Source organism: Cibotium barometz, chromosome 7, assembly GCF_041138505.1.
Source record: "Cibotium barometz isolate CiBa-2024 chromosome 7, ASM4113850v1, whole genome shotgun sequence".
Taxonomy (NCBI): domain Eukaryota; kingdom Viridiplantae; phylum Streptophyta; class Polypodiopsida; order Cyatheales; family Cibotiaceae; genus Cibotium; species Cibotium barometz.
Window position 1 is genome coordinate 25,757,105 of NC_141052.1, and position 16,933 is coordinate 25,774,037.

The 16,933-nt window shown below is 40.8% G+C and overlaps 1 protein-coding gene across 10 annotated transcripts; it reads right to left on the reverse strand.

The window, feature by feature from the left end:
- Positions 1-4,243: 4,243 nt before the first annotated feature.
- LOC147636828 (uncharacterized) lies at positions 4,244-13,884 on the reverse strand. 10 transcript variants are annotated; one of them, XM_086800388.1, is made up of 4 exons: positions 7,447-13,884; positions 6,389-6,502; positions 6,138-6,285; positions 4,694-5,758 (listed from the first exon to the last, which is right to left on the reverse strand). In XM_086800388.1, exon 1 carries the CDS (start codon positions 10,817-10,819, stop codon positions 10,100-10,102), a length of 720 nt encoding a protein of 239 aa, XP_086656514.1. In that variant the 5' UTR covers positions 10,820-13,884; the 3' UTR covers positions 4,694-5,758; positions 6,138-6,285; positions 6,389-6,502; positions 7,447-10,099. The 10 variants fall into 10 exon arrangements, 9 of the variants coding, with proteins under 9 accessions (XP_086656517.1, XP_086656514.1, XP_086656513.1 ...); XM_086800387.1 differs by having other exon boundaries at positions 6,138-6,502; XM_086800386.1 differs by having other exon boundaries at positions 4,695-5,758; positions 6,138-6,845.
- Between the last annotated feature and the right edge of the window lie 3,049 nt (positions 13,885-16,933).

Sequence of the window (16,933 nt, forward strand, 5' to 3'; positions counted from 1 at the left end):
GCAATTGTACATTGCCTACAGGAGTGTTCAAGGTGACTGTTTGCATGGATTCATCTAGTTAATACAACGATTCACTTATCCAAGGTCCACCAAAGACAACATCATACACAAGGGATTTTAGGGTAACATGGAATGTAAATTCCATATCTCCATCGATTGTTTGAGTAGTGTATCTAAAGGAACCTGGAAAATCCTAGGGATTTTTTCAGTAAGATATGTTGGAAGTTCCAGCTCCTGCAAGGTTTCTTCCTCCCGTATAGCAATTGTACATTGCGTGTGCAAGAGTGTTCAAGGTGACTGTTTGCATCGATTCATCTAGTGAATACAACGATTCACTTATCCAAGGTCCGCCAAAGACGACATCGTACTCAAGGGATTCTAGGGTAACATGGAATGTAAATTCCATATCGCCCATTGATTGTTTGAGTACTGTATCTAAAGGAACCTGGAACTTCAATGTTTTGTCCATTGGCTCCTCTTGCAAGACTATTGCTTGTAGAGATGAGTTTAGGTTATCCCAATGATACCCAAGTGTCTGTTGTCATGATGTTATGACTAGCCCGAGGGCTAATCAATGCGCGTTTACGCTTAACATCATTGCTTGTAGAGGGAAATCCAACCATACCATGATAGAATCTTCCAAAGGAACCATGGGTGTTTCGGTTATTGACTCGGTTTCAAATCTCGTTTCTGTTTCATATTCCCATTCACTTTCATCCTCTGTTTGGGTCTCAGCTTTTTCAAGAGTACCCAATGCGTACACTGACACACTTGGCCCTCTGACAATTCTTAATGAGGGCTATTTGGAAACTTGTGAATCCTCACAGTCCTGTAGTTCGTTATGTCCTTATATAACTCAGGTTGAGCCATTAAAGGTGCAAGTGTTGATGTGATGCTGTCTTTATCACGAGAGAAGAGCATTCCTCTGAATGAGATTAAGAGATTGTTTTAATTTTGTAAGGGAATTATCGAATTCCTCACGTGCTTTCTCAAGCCTTAAAGGACTCTTCTGTAGAGAGTATGTCTTCCTCTTGAAAGGGAAAGAGGTACTCTTCTAGGCTTTGAAACTTGGTTGTTCTTTTAGGATTGGCATTATGAGGCTCAATCACAACCGATGACCCTGTAAGACATTCAACCAAGCTAAGCATGCTCTCTTGAGCTTGCTTTTTGCGTTCTGCATATGTCATGTGATTATTATTATCCATTTGGGGTGGTTGGATGGGTTCTAGTTTCTTGATTGGTCTCTGTGGTACACTGAATGAAGAGTAAGAACTTGTCTCATCCTCACTTAGTGATGTACTAGAACTTGTTTCATTCTCTGACTTTCTTTGGTTTGTCAGTTTTTTATTATGTTTACCCATGCGACGAGATCAAATTTTCTTTTGGGTTTCTGTATTCTGTGTCGCACATATGGGTGTTGTGGTTTGTGTTGTGGCTTTTGAGGTGGATGCTTCTACATCTTGTATAGCTTTTGGCTCTTTTATGTTTATGTCTCCTTTTGGGTTTATGTTGACTACAGGCTCCTTTTCCCTATCTTTTAACTCGACCTTGGTTTTCAATAGTTTTTTGTCCCTTGTTTTTCTTGGTTTTAGAAGGTTTTGTTTTTGCCTTGGCTTGTAAACATGTAAGCACATTCAATGGCACTGTGGACAATTGCCCATTTTGTACACTTAAGATATTAAGAGTTGTATTTTGTGAGACAAGTTGCATTGAAGCAACTCATCTTGGGCAATCTTGGAACATGTGATCAATGCCACATCGTTCACACATGGGTCGCAAGGTGTCAATGACTATGGGCATGGAAGTATTCCAAACTGTGCAATCTGCAACCTTGTGAGGTCCACGACAATAGAAACACTAAAGTGCTTGATTAACTGCTTCCCTTAGTAGTTTCTACTCTTTGGACTATTTTTGTTTAGTGCCCGGAAGATGGAGATTTTGAGTCCATTGTGGATGAAGCGAGAAACTTTTTAATATCATGGTCAAAGGTTTTACAATATATACAGTATAGAAGAACATGTGCCTTGTATGCACAATGAGGATTAGGATGGTCATAGTGATTGCATTCAACACAAGGCATTTCACTCCTCACTTTTAGAGGCATTAAGGATGTCTGGTTTTGAAGGTTTTCATCCTGTCTTATAGATGTCTGCCTGTAAGGTTTTAAGCAAGGCTGCATAAAATTCAGGGAATGTCAATTCCGAGATCGATCTTTCTTTTGCCATTGCTTTACTTGGTTTAGATGAGGAACACCTCGTAGCATGATCATCTTCTAGCATGTTGTTATCTAAACGTATTGCTTCTTTGCAACATTGATCGAATGTTTCCGGATTGGATACAATGATCAAGTTGTGTAAGCTATTATTCTTCAAGCCCATCATGAAGCATCTCCTCAATTGAACATAGTTTAATTTTTCCCATGACTCACAACGTGAATCCAAGAGCTTTATCCTAAGGATAAAATCTCTAATGAATCTTGCTGAGTCAACAGCTCCAACATCACTCCATCACACGCATCATCGATCGCCTCAACCTCAATGTCCTTTGCCCATACCTCGATGCCAAGCACATTGCCTGGCGGTGTGATCACCCACCCAGAACCCACAACAAATACCACTGGCCACCAATCAATACTCGTCCCATAACATTCAATCTCGTGGGCGAGCAACCGGCCTGGTGAGATGACCCTTCCTTGGCAAACCCTTCATCTGGGACATCTACTGTAACGTACCCCGCACGCTGAGGATCAACCTAGATTTTCTTCCCATTCGCAGAGCTGGTAGGCCTGAAAGAATCCATGGTCAGGCGCTTCCATGATTTTATCCACCCCGCTATACGACCAGGTCCCCAACCCAACGGTGATTGCCACAATTCAATTCTTCAATATTATCATCACCTTGTTGGGAGTCCTTCCTGACATGGGACCATTACTTCAAGGGAGACAATGGCCTCACCTTCGACATCAACAAAGGGCCCACACTCCAGTAGCTGTTCTCGGCTATTATGAACAAGTCATGTGGATGCCTACTTGGAGGCTCCAAACTTTTGAAGACATGATGGAGACGACCTTCTAGACGAGCTACTGTGACTTCCATTGTGCCCCTCTCACTCCTACCTCCCGATGGGACTTTTTCTGCACTTACTCCATAACTTCTTTGACTAGTTTTGAGGATGGACCTGCAATGGGAAGGGGGGTATGTTAACCATTCTGGTTAACATGAACTTTTGCGCGGCTACTATACTTCCTTTGTAATTCATCTTTTTCTAACCGTGCTAGGTGCCAATTGTTAATGAGACACGAGAGGATCGAGCTTACGGCTTGTATAATGCCAGTCATACGGAATTGATGTACATAGAGCTTACGGCTTGTATAATGCCGGTCATACGGAATTGATGTACATAAAGCTAGATAAACTAGGAAGACTAGTTTTGGGCTCCCATTTGTAATTGGGCGGTCGGACATTGTAAATATGAGCTCATGTATATAAGACATTTTATAAAATATGAAAAGAGACAATCCCATTTGTCTCAATTGAGTTTTGCCTTCTCTCTCTCTCTCTCTTACTCACTTATGGTGGCTTGCTTGCTTGTGATGCTTAATTTCTTGTGATTGTTGGTGTATTTGAATAGGAATGGTGTTGCTCTCCCTTCTCTCCTTCACTCCCTTCTCATTTCTCTCCACCTTGTCCTGTTTGCATATGATTGGCATGAGGTAGAGGTTGAGTTCTCCATAGCTCCTTCCCTCTTGCTCCTACCTAGCTTGCTTGGATCTCTCTTAGGGTGACACAAAGAGAGTGTAGAGTGAGCCCCTAGTGGCCTCACATCGGGGAGTTAACCCTAATAGGGTTGGCCAAGTGTAAATCACTCGATTCGACCCTTGCATGCACTCTCTTCTTCTTCTCTCTTGTGTTGTGAGGTAGCATGTTAAACCATTAATAGTGTACTGTAATGTGTTGGGGCTAGATGTGGAGAGGCATAACTTTGTTCATCATAACATACTCAATGGATAAAAACCAGCTAGGTAACATGCTTGAGATGGGTGACCATTTTGTAGTACTTAGGTCCCCTACAAATGAAGATAACAAGGACTATTACATGGTGATGTGCAAGAAACCCAAAATATTCCTCTCATAGCAAGTAAAGGATGGCAACATACTAGTCATTGATTTCAACAAACATCAGCTAGTCATAATTTGATCCAAAACCTTCATCCATCATAAATCTCACTTCTTAGACAACACTCTTGCACATTCACAACATACTCAACATAACCTTCATCCATCATAAATCTCACTTCTTGGACAACACTCTTGCACATTCATAAGACATATCACTAGAATCTTGGGAGAATGTGTAAGTGCTTCTTATTACAACACCATGAGATATTTGATCTTCATCCAAAAATCCATGGTTTTTAGCCCAGTTCTAAGAAGAAAAGTACATGTTTGTAGAGAGATAAGTGTTGCCTCTAAGCCAAAATGTACTCTTGCCTTTGCGCCATGGAGGAGGTTGAGATGATGACCAAATTCATAGCAGATCTGGAGTAATCCACACCAATTTTTTCATGCCAAAGCACCTTCAGAAGAGGACTATGCTTCCACAAACCTACATTGTTGAGCTATCCTCAAGATAGTCTGAAAAATGACATCTTTTATTGAAACTTACACTTATAAATGTAGACAGTAACAAAGACAAGTGTACCAACACTAACATTCTGAAATTTCAACACTAACAATAGGCAAAGTTTTTATTTATGTAATGGCTTATTTTACAAGAAGGTCATGTACAAAGATAAGATCATTGGCTGCAAAATTAACCAAAAGTACCAGTCTACAATTACAAGGTCATTTACAAAGATGATAACACTTGGCATCATATAACCAAGTTGTTTACAAGCTGCCTTCAAGGCCCACAAAATGGTGGATAATGTTTATCATATGGGTTTTGTGCATGCACTTGTTATCCAATGTGCCATATGGTAGCTCTTTGATTTTTTGTTGGACATCCTCCTAGCTTGTAGGCTTTGGATCTACAAGTAGAAATCTCATGAGAGCATTGCTATCATCCATTTTAGCATAATATGCAAAAATGGCTTCAAGGAAAAGTGTAAGAGGATCCTCACCACAATCATCTGCCAATAGACTTGATGATGTGGACTTCATATGGGTACCTTAATTTAAACTAATGAATGATACCTATGAAATCTGCTAGTTTCATCAAGTATGCCAACAAGTACTTAGACAACTCCTTATCATTGGAATCTCCTTCATAGGACGCAGGAGTTATGCAAGTACTGATTGGATTCAGTACTACCTTTAGAAAACTGTCATCAATCAGCACAGTGTGCATGAGATCGAAGTCAACCCCATGAAAAACCAATGAACTAAAGGGATTTAGCTAGCACATGTCCTCCGGTTGTGTTTGATGGTGGTATTCCTCCATAGTATGGCATTCATCCTGTGAAAAGTTGAAGTTGAAGCGTGGTCCACCTTCCCAAGACAATTGCCTTTCTATCAAAGAGACCAAGGGCTCTCCATTCTTCAAGGTCATGCTACTCCACGTGGCAAACTCAAAGCAAGCCCCTAAAGCTTTCAATAATTGCATCAAACCAAGTCAAAGAGAGAACATGGTTGCCCAATCTGTGAAGGTCACCACCTGGGGCCAATGTAGGAGTGTCCTTCCACCATCTCTTTACCAAAATGCCATTCATATCAAATATAAGAAACTCCTTTTGAGGCAGGACATTTTTTAGTATCACCTATAAGTAACAATGACATATACAAATCTAAATACATGAGTAAAATAACAAAAAACAAGAAAAGGGGAGTGTAGATAAAATGATTTTTGCATTTCATGTCATACAAAAAGTAAGAAAACTAGCACAGATACAATGTTCTCACTTCATAGAGAATCTTTTCCTACAATTGGGAGTTTACTAGGCTCATTTATAGGAATATTAGAAGTCTTCTTGTGACCAAATTTCCTATTCTTTGAATCAACAGCTGGGAGAAGGCTACCTAGTACAGTGTTATCCAATAGGTCATCTTCCTTAGAGCTAGTAGTAGATGAGAAAGTTGAAAAAAAGGAAATAATATCTACCACCTTTGTGAGCTTTTCATTGTTTTTCTTCTCTGTACCTTGGTTGTTCTTGATCCCATCTTGTGGGATGTCTTTTCCAAGCATGTTCAGGTTGTCTTCTGCAGCTTTTTTGGTGTCTTCCACCACAACTGCCTCTGTAATATCATCCAAGTCCTCTAGAGTATTGCGTGTCTTCCTTATTCTTGTCTATAGTGTCAATTACAACAACAAGGTCAATTACATCAAGACTGTAATTGAAATACTGCATGAACAAGTCTCAGAATGTGCATCTTTGGATATACATACATACCCTTTTGATATTTTCTCTTCTTGCTCTTGTACAAGGACTGTACAACACTTTTCTTTTTGGGTTCTATCCCTCGCTTCATGGCACCAAAAACCTCCTTTTCTGACATACTTTTACCTAGTGAAATAGATAACAAAATACAAAAACCAAGAAAAAATGGAAGAATGCTCAAGATAATTCCCATCTTTATCCATGGTCACCCCTGGAGGCTCTCCCTCTATCCCATCTCCCTCTTTTGGATCTTCCTTTATCGAATCTCCCTTTGCAGCTTTCTCAATGACTGCCTTCTGCTTTCTGACCCTATTCAACACATCATCCTCATCATAACCATTGTTCTCACTCCCTTTGGAATCTACCAAGTCATCCACAGGGTTATCATGCCTCCATGGGGATGTCGACATGTACAAGATCGTTATCACCCCTGGTTGTCTCATCCATAATGGATGATCTTGATTAAGCACTACAAGAAATAGGGGGTATGCTCACATTTCTATCCGTGAAGAAAACAAAGTATTTAGAGAGAAAAAATCTTGTTTCGTGATTATAAACATTGTTGACAAATGAGTGGCTATAGGTTCGTGGTTGGGCCACGTTATAGCTCTATTTATAACCACATTTATAACTACAGTTTAGTAAAATTTAGACTGCATTAATAACTATAAAAAATGGAAAAAATCATAAACAATTTGGGGCAGAATGGGAGGAATTAATCTCCCACATTTTACCTCAAAAATTTTAATTAAATTTAAGTACACATCATCAATAGAAAGAACACATTAAGAAGACAAAGATCTCATAATAGTTAAAATCATAGAAAGACATTACATTTAATATCTTTTAAAAAAACTAAAGGTACATTTATGATATATATAAAAATAGGGATCATATCCTCAACCATGCGTTCTAAATAATAAAAAATGTTAAGAGTGCCCTATATGTCTTCATACTCAAGATCATCATCATCATCATCATCATCATAATATCATCCTATACAAATAGAAAGGAAAAAAAATACACAAAGAACTATAATTTTGTTAGAAAAGACAAAAGACAATATTCACCTCGATAGGAGCTTCAACTATTGACCCTTTTCAAGAATCCATTGCCATGTTTCTTTCTCATGATGTCTTTGACAAAACAACTGCATTCTTTTTTTGTTGGTGAGCTGGATCGACACGATTTGTAGAAAAATAAATTAATAATCTTAAGCAATAATATGCATAAGATAAACAGATGAATGGACAAAAAGTGATCATATTTACAAAGTTTGCACAAAAGGTGGCTTTCCCACCTGTACCATAGTGTGAGGGGCCCATCATAACCAATTTGTGTTAAGTTACTGCTCTTTGTTATGCATGGCCTTGTGAGCTCTCTTTAAACTGCTTTGTTGCAATTCTCCACTCCTTGTTTAAGCAATGGTTAAGATAGGGCCCACCATGCTTTACCTATCAACGTATGTCGAACTCCTAGAGAGATGAAATTTCATTTGCTCTTTGGCCCAAATTTTATCAAAGTGCTAGCCCGTGGGATTTAGAAACTCCGTGTTCATAGTACATCTATTATATATTTCTTGTCCTTAGTCTTTTGCTTGGTCCACTTGATAAATAAGTGTGAAAGTTAATCACGGAAATAATTTAGAAAACACAGTAAAATTTTCATTTATTCTCAGGTGTTTTCAGCTACCCCTAGTGTCGGGGCAACCTTAGAAATACCCCTGAGCACTTATTTTGATGACACTCAAGGTCTCAAGCAGTTGACGTTGTGTGGTGGCTAGGTGATGGCCTCTACTACACCACCAGTAGTAACATAGGAAGAAGACACTATGGGATCAGAACTGGGGGACACTGGAATCCTAGCTGATGTCCCCAGCCCTCCAGATGACTCAAGGGGACACCTCAACACCTTCCCAACCTCCCTATCTGATCTAGCCAGCTGACGGCTTCAGCTGTCCTCTCAGGTCAGCTCAGACCTCCGAAAGCCCTCACCATCACTCTTTGTCCCTCAGCTGACCACCACACCTGACTTCCAACCGACCAAAACAAGTCCCAGCTGATACAGAACAGCTCAGATTCTATCTCTAAAATCCTCCACTAATCCCCAGCAAAAACCTGTCCTCTAGTCTCCTCTAATATCCTCCAGCATCAGCTGACCTTACATACACATCCCAAGGACCTCTGTGGACACCTTGTTGACCCTCTTTTGAACCTTCTCTAACTGAACCCATTGCAAACTGCCTTAGCAATTTGATGCAGAACCGGTTGACTCAAAACCCTCAACTGAGGTAGAAACCTCTCCAAATGTCCTCTGACATTTGCAAGCCCTCGGCACCTCTAAACTCCAAGAGATATCACACACTGAGCTCTCTGATGTGACTGCAACTGACACACAACTGCCTCCGAACAACTGACTTTACCCAACCAACCAACTAAACTAATCCAACTGATGTAGATTCTCTCTTTTCTACATCTGCTCACACTTCTAAACCCTCAAAACAATCTATCCTCACAAAGGACCCAACCCTATGGTCACTCTGCTGACACCAACTGATCCACAGCTACCACAGAAACATCACTTAGATCGCAAACCTTCTAACTGTTGGTAGCTGACAGCTCTGACTGTCAGACTAGTACGATAAACACTTCCCACCAACTCAGACAAACCAATACAAGATCAACACACCCTCAGCTGACAGTTCTGAAGCTCAACTGACTCAATTGATTCCGTACTCTATCTCATCTGATTCTGCCTCAGAATCAGTTCAAGAGTCATCACACTCACTCTCTTAGCAGTTTTATCTCCATAAACTCAATCAAACACACTCATTCATCATATCAAAAACCTTAGAACAAAAGACGTAGCAACCATTCTTAGCTGATTCAACTCAAACTCATTGACTTCATCAGATAGACAAAAACATATCTCTCTCTTAACAACCCTAAGACTTGGGGCTTCAAGAAAATACAAGAAAACAAAAGACAACTTTAGGGGTCCTCTTCCAGAGATAGACCCATGACTTCAAACTTCATAGGATTCAGCACTCTGCAAAAAGCAGCTACAAATGAAGAAAACTTGGTCTAGATCAAGTATCTAACAGAGGTGCTACTGAGAAGTCCAAGGGGACTCATCTCCTTGCAAACTCTCTAGATTTTTTATCACGTCCACCTTTATTCCATTCCTCCAATACACCCTCACTATCATAAAAAAAATCTCCATCCTGAACTCCATCAAGCAAAGAGCCCAAATCAAACACCTGTTGCACTTCTCGGTCATCATCCACGACTTTCTCATCCCAAAGCCTGCTTACAGCATCAAAAACCTCATCATCATAGACTCTCACTACAACGCTCACATCAGCATCCACCTTCTCATCACCATCTAAACCCACAGATTCTTTAAACAAAGCATAGACACCTTCTAAGGCATCATCTAACAAAACATCCACAACACTACCCATACCATTATCCATATCTTCAAGCGCATATGTCTCTTAGCCATGCTAGCATCGCAAACATATGTGTCATCATAAAAATGGAATTCTGCCAGACCCTCCATCTCACACTCTTCCATATCACAAAACAAATCCTCAGAGTCCACATGCACATCTTCTGATGAAGCAATCTCATCTCGAGCTCACATGATATTTCCAACATATTAGGGACCATCTATCCCTCCACAGTTGACTCATTTGTCTCTGGGCTTCCCTTCACCACTTTGTCAACATTTACCACTTCCAAATTCCATAGTCATACAACCTGCACTTTCCGTCTCTTCACAAATACTTTGATTCATTGTCCTTTCATCCTCAGATACACCACTTTCATAATGATTCACAATAGGCGCACTGCTTCTAGTAAGACAAACATCAAACAAATCAATTCCACCTAGCCTGGTGGATGGCACACTCAAACTAGCCTTCTGTCTAGCCTTCCTCTCTTGATACACAACAGTCTTTACCGCCTCTGCAAGAGTCAGTGGGTCTTTCACCTCCACCTTCTTCTTGATCCTTCCATTCAATCCTCCAACAACCCTGTCCTTCTTTAGAAAGTCAGGAGGAACCTGACTTCCTCCCATCCTCTTCCAAGCAGCTTTAAATCTCTCCACAAAATCTAACATTTCCTTATCCTCTCCTTGGCTCAACCTAGTCAGCTTTCTCCACAAGTCCTTTGGGGTATCCACCTTTCCATATTTCCTCTTCATGGCCTCCAACATGTCCCAACTTTCCCTGTCAGCATCCATGGCCTCATATTCAAACCATTCCCTGTATTCAACTTCTAACAACAAGTCTACCATCCTCAACTTATAGGCATCATCATCTCTGCCATTGCTCAAAGCCACCAATTCTATCCTCCTCAGAAACTGGATGACATCCTCACCCTTCTGACCCCTGAACTCTTCATAACCAAAATCAGCCATGGGTCCTGATTTGATCAACATATGGACTCCAACCTGCTGACCAAAGCCCTAAATAAAAGCCTTCTGATCCTTAGTTGGGGCACCAAATGATGTGTGGTGGCTTGGTGATGGCCTCTACTACACCACCAGCAAAGGCACACAAGAAGAAGACACTATGGGATCAAAACTAGGGGACACTTGAATCCCAGCTCCAAGGGCACATATCAACCTGGCTGCTATCCCCAGCCCTCAGCCTGACTCAAGGGGACACCTCAACACCCTCCCAACCTCCCTATCTGATCTAGCTACTGATGGCTTCAGCTATCCTCTCAGGTCAGCTCAGACCTCCAAAAGCCCCGACCATCACTCTTTGTCCCTCAGCTAACCACAGTTGACTTCCAGCTGACCAAAACAAGTCCCAACTGATACAGAACATCTCAGATTTTCTGCCTTCGAAATCCTCCACTAATCCCCAGTCAAAAACCTGTCCTCTAGGCTCCCCTCTAGGCTCCTCTATTATCCTCCAGCATTAGCTGTCCTTACATACACATCCCCAAGACCTCCCTGGACACCTTGCTAACCCTCTTCTAACCCTTCTTTGACTGATCTCACTGAAAATTGCCTCAGCAATCTGATGCAGAATCAGTTGACTCAGAACCCTCAACTAAGGCAGAAACCTCTCCAAATGTCCTCTGACATCCTCAGGCCCTCAGGCACCTCTAAACTCCAAGAGATATCACACATTGAGCTCTATGATGTGACTGCAACTGACACACAGCTGCCTCCGAACTGACTGTACCCAACCAACCAACTAAACTGATCCAACTGATGTAGATTCTCTCTCCATTACATCTGCTGGTACTTCTAAACCCTCAAAACAATCTATCGTCGGAAGGACCCAACCTTGTGGACACTGTGACACACCAGCTGATCCACCACAGAAACATCACTTAGATCACAAACCTTCTGAGTTCTAGTAGCTGACAACTCTGACTGTGAGACTAGAACCAGAAACACTTCCCACCAACTTAGGCAAACAAAACAAGATCAATACACCCTCAACAACTGACAGTTCTGAAGCTCAGTTGACTCTCAATTGATTCTGTACTCTCTCATCTGATTCTGCCTCAGAATCAGTTCATTAGTCATCACACGCACACTCTCAAGAGTTTTATCTCCATAAACTCAATCAAACACACTCATTCATCATATCAAAAACCTCAAAACAAAAGACTTAGTAACCATTCTCAACTGATTCAACTCAAACTCACTGACTTCATCAGATAGACAAAACATATATCTGTCTCAACAGCCCTTAGACTTGGGTCTTCAAGAAAATAGAAGAAAACACAAGACAACTTTAGGGATCCTCCACAGATAGACCCATGACTTTAAACTTCACAGGATTCAGCACTCTGCTGACAAAAAGCAGCTAGAGATGAAGAAGTCTTGGTCTGGATCAAGTACCTACAGAGGTGCTACTCAAAAGTCCAAGGAGACTCATCTCCTTGCAGACTCTCTAGATTCCAGCCCTTCCTCCGCTCTGATCCAAATCAAAAACTCACACTGTTTTGCTCCTCATTGTCCGTAATCTTCACAAACTGCAGGTTCTCTAGCCTGCAAGCTGCAAACAAGAAAATAGAATTGCAAGAGACCACTCCACTGGAGTCAGTGCTCTTCTCTTTCTCTAGTGATCTCGCGACTTGGAGAGTCCCCCAAAATGATCACAATTGTGCCTCTTCAACCCGCGTCACCGCCTCAATTTCTTCCAGAACCTGCGTCACACACTTCCTTTGTTCATCCATGCACTTGCTATGTTCATTTGCGCACCTGCGCTTATCCCCTGGCCATGTGCCGCCTTGACCTCCTGGATTCTTCTTCACACTATCATATGTACATTTCCTATAGCTATTTATCATGTTTAGGATGGGCTCATTATGCTCTTCATAACATGATCTTACAGGATCAAGAATCATGCTGGTGATCTTCACCCAAATAAGTTCAATGAATGTATATATGAGTTCCCTGAGGCCCCTAATAATTGTTTCAGATATCACTCTTATCAAATTGTCAAGTGGGTGTTAGAAAATAAGGTGCCTAGGCTATGGAGGCTAGAACAACTTCACCATGAGGATGTCTGGTGGAGAGAGATGAGGCTTGAGGGAGAAAGGAGATGGAGCTCCAAGTATGAGATAGTCGCACCAAAAAAGAATGATTGTATTATATAATAATACTCCCACCATGTACGATACTTTTAGAGGCACCAAGGCCTTATCTTCTTACCGAACCCTTAATAAGGGGCATTCACACCAAAACAGCCTGGATACAACCCACACCACGTAGCTTCTAGATAATTCACCTTGGAGTGAAGGTGGTGAGACCCAAATGCAAAAGAAGCAACCAACTCCCAACTCCATTACATCAATGTAGATAGGTGACCTAGCGATGCACACCTCTTGTGCCGAGCTAGCTCGTGCCATAACTATTCCCTCAATCAACTTATGACTGGAGTTGAGATTATTACTTAGTCACCCCTAACTGCTAACTCGGATAAGAATACATCTTTTCCTTTTATAGCATCAAGGCTTTACAACAAAAAGATGGCATCTAAAATATTCAGATTTTGGGGGGCTACCTGAGCGGAGAACCCTTGACTCGATGCCGGTGTAAATCCTCTTGCGGGCGGCAATGGACAGGGGATAGATGTAGATGAAGCTACTAAAGCACTCATCGATGAAGCACATGATCCCAAAGATAAGAGGATGGGTGCTATGGAGTCGTGGATCTCACATGTGATGAAGAAGGGCTCAAAAGCGAAGAGAAGGTGTCCATGTGAACACTAGTTAGAGTGTGACAAAACTCAAGGTTGTGTATCTTCATGTGAACGACTGCTTACAGGCTTTGATGTTCAGTGATATTCCAGTGGCGTCTAGAGAGCTGGGGCGCAGGTGATAAGGTGGCCACAGCAGGCAGCGTTCAAAGAGCCAGGCTGTGTTTCCAATGTCGGCAGAAGATCTCTGAGGGGCTGCAGACGAGGACGTTGTTGGAGAGGGGTCCGAAAACGTAGGTGATATTCAGCACCTACAATGCTTTTATAGGCACTAAGGCTTTCTCTTCTTACCTAATCCTTAATAAGGGGAGTTCACACCTACGAGGGTGTCCATACCAAAACAATCTAGATACAGCCGACATTATTGAGGCTCAAATAATTCCAACAGCGGGTCACCGTGATTGGTGATGTGGCAATCATAGTGTGATTACCAATCGCATGTGTGATTAACAATCATGGGCATGATTCTCAAAGGCATGATTTATGACATGGCAAAGTAACATTAACAATTCTCTAACAATCATGGGATGTGATCCGTGATCACAAATAGATAAGATAAGATAAGATGAAATCTATCAAAGAATCACGACGTGATCAAAAATCACGGGCATGATTTTGCAGACTGCAGAATCACGATGACGTGATTCTACAAGTCTTGACAAAAAATCAATGGTTTGGCGCTGCAAATGTTAATTTCTCCAATTCAAAATTTCTAAATTGTTCCTTTGCAACATGAATGTTCAAGTGATAGCTAGCAATAGGATCAATGACTCTTTACTTTTTCAAATTTTTAAGATTCTTAAAAAATATAAAAAATGGGTATTTCCTACATAATCACGACGTGATTATTGAGTTCCCACCATGCAAGTACAAATGCAAATGCTTTGTTTTGTTGCTTTTCTAACTTTTAAACAATGTAAACAACCATTTCAAATGCTAAAACAATATTTAAAAAAACCCTTCTTTTTCTCTTTTTTTCCCTTCTTACATAACTTTTTCCATAACTTATTCTCTTCTCAACCAATCACACAGCTTCAAGAAGCCATATTAAGGGAAAAGGGACTTGTAAGAAGATGACAAGGAGTATAAATGGAGTAGAAAGAAACCGATGGATCCCTAGTAGCACATCACCTCCAAAAATGCTACTGGCTACACTACCCCTCTCCTGTTGTAATGGATATTGCTTACCTTACACCTTGCGATGGGGAACTTGCCAGCATCCAAGCTTGTATCAGTGATAAAGACTTCAGGTTGTGCTAATGATATGAGGATGTGCCTCCTCATACAAGGACACTCACTCCTCTCCACTATCACCCTCATGAACACAAGCATAAGAGGAACATGCACCATGAATGAAGCTCTCTCTCCTCTCAACTCTCTCTCTCTCACACACACCATAGGCACAAGAGAGCAACGAGATAAGACTAAACTAAATTGGCATAAAAGGGGGATTATGTCTTGCATTATGAGAATTTGTTATTTATACAACTAGCCCTTATTCACACTTGGGCACCCAAAACTTCAAAAAAGATGAACTAAATGATTACACAATACATAGGTTTGGGTATTTCCAGCCATTTGCATAATTACAACATTTATAGTGTCATTTCATGACACTTATTGTGCTATCTCTCTTATCTAATGGGAGAGATGCTAAGTTAACCTCAAAATGGGGTTAACAATAAGATAAGTACCCCACAACCATTGTTGCTTGTTTGTGCAATTCTCTATGAATGGTTGAGATCTAGATACCAAAAAAAACTAGCCATAACACCATCTCTTCATGGAGCAACGCTCTCGTTTCAACATCCTCCTATATTGCTTTGGCTATTGTCATCTTTGCTTCTAATTAACGAACTAGGTTATTAGCTAGCATGTTCAGGGTAGTCATGTTGCTCGTGCTGAGGATGGCTTCCTCCCACTCATAGTCATCTATTTTAAGTTTGTATATTAGGGTGATGTGAGAAGCTTCCACATAAGGTAGATCTCCTAGGATTGTTGGTTAAATCTTGAGTTTGAGGTTGCTATCCCTATCTAAGTCCTTATGTTTTGATTATAAAAGGTTGTACCTATCAACGAGACGAGTAATGTGTTGTAAGTGGGTCGATGCACCTTCTCCTTATCCTTTCTTGTGGTGTGTTTGGCATCTTTTTTGGCCTTGTATACTTTCTCCTACTTCTTTTACTCATCATCTTCCTTCAATTTTCACTCATTTTCTTGAGCCGCCATCTTTTGGTTTTTTGTCAAAGTCTTCTTAGTCTCCGCTTTAGCCTTTTTCCTGGAAAAAGGGGAAAAGGTTGAAGATAGACATGATAAATTTGGGCGGCTAATCTAAAAATTGAAGCTGTATCTCATGTTTATGTATCTTATGCATCTTATTTGGGCTCCAATATGTGTGCTAAAAAATTATAGATTGGTCATGCTTCCTATACCCTTGAGAATGGTATCAAATTGATTTTGCCCTCTTTTGACCAATCAGGTCTTAGCCCTCTGTAGAAAATCCTCTGACAACTTAGGTGTTTAGAAAATCCTTCCCTTGCATGATTGGTGTTGGGTTCCTAGGAATCTCGATAGTTATCTTCATTTTAGTCTAGCTTACATAAGTTTTTGATGTGCTGATGGTACTTTTCTTTTATGCTTCTCTGTGCCCTTGTCTTTGGGTTCTTTTTTATTTTTTGGGTTGCTTTTCAAGATCCTTTTCTACCAGAGCTTGATCTTCTCTTACTCCACCACTTCCTCTTATCGTTGACAACCACTACCTCCTACTCCTAATTCCCCATTCTCAGGCCTTCCAACGTGTGATTGTCTCTAGATAAGATAGGGCCTTCTACTATGTCTTCTATTATGTCTTTAAAGTTTTCTTCTACCGTATCTTCTTCCTCTTCTTCTCCTTTTTTACCTTCTTCATTCTTAACTTGCTTTTATAGGGGTTGTGGCTTGAGGTTTCTACTACCTCCACATCAATGATCTTTACTTTTCCCCTAGCTTTATTTTGGCTAGAGTAAATTTTATCAATTTGCTTTTGTAGGGTTTGCGGCTTGAGGTTCCTACTACCTCCACGTCAATGATCTTTACTTTTCCCCTAGCTTTATTTTGGCTAGAGTAAATTTTATCAATTTGTGACCAGTTGTTTTTTTGGCCCACTTGTAAGGTCTCTTTAAACCTTTTGATCAGTTCTTGGTCTAATTTTCTAAATAGATCCTTGTTCCAGAATATGCCTTCTTTGTCATTGGTTCTAATGTCTCAGATGGCAATGGATGATGCATATGTGCTACCCTATTGTGGTTATCCAAAAGCTTCTTTAACTTTATCTCTACTATGTCCAC

Coding starts and splice junctions, on each gene's coding strand:
- LOC147636828 (XM_086800391.1), bottom strand. CDS start 10,819: ATGTTGATCAAATCAGGACCCATGGCTGATTTTGGTTATGAAGAGTTC.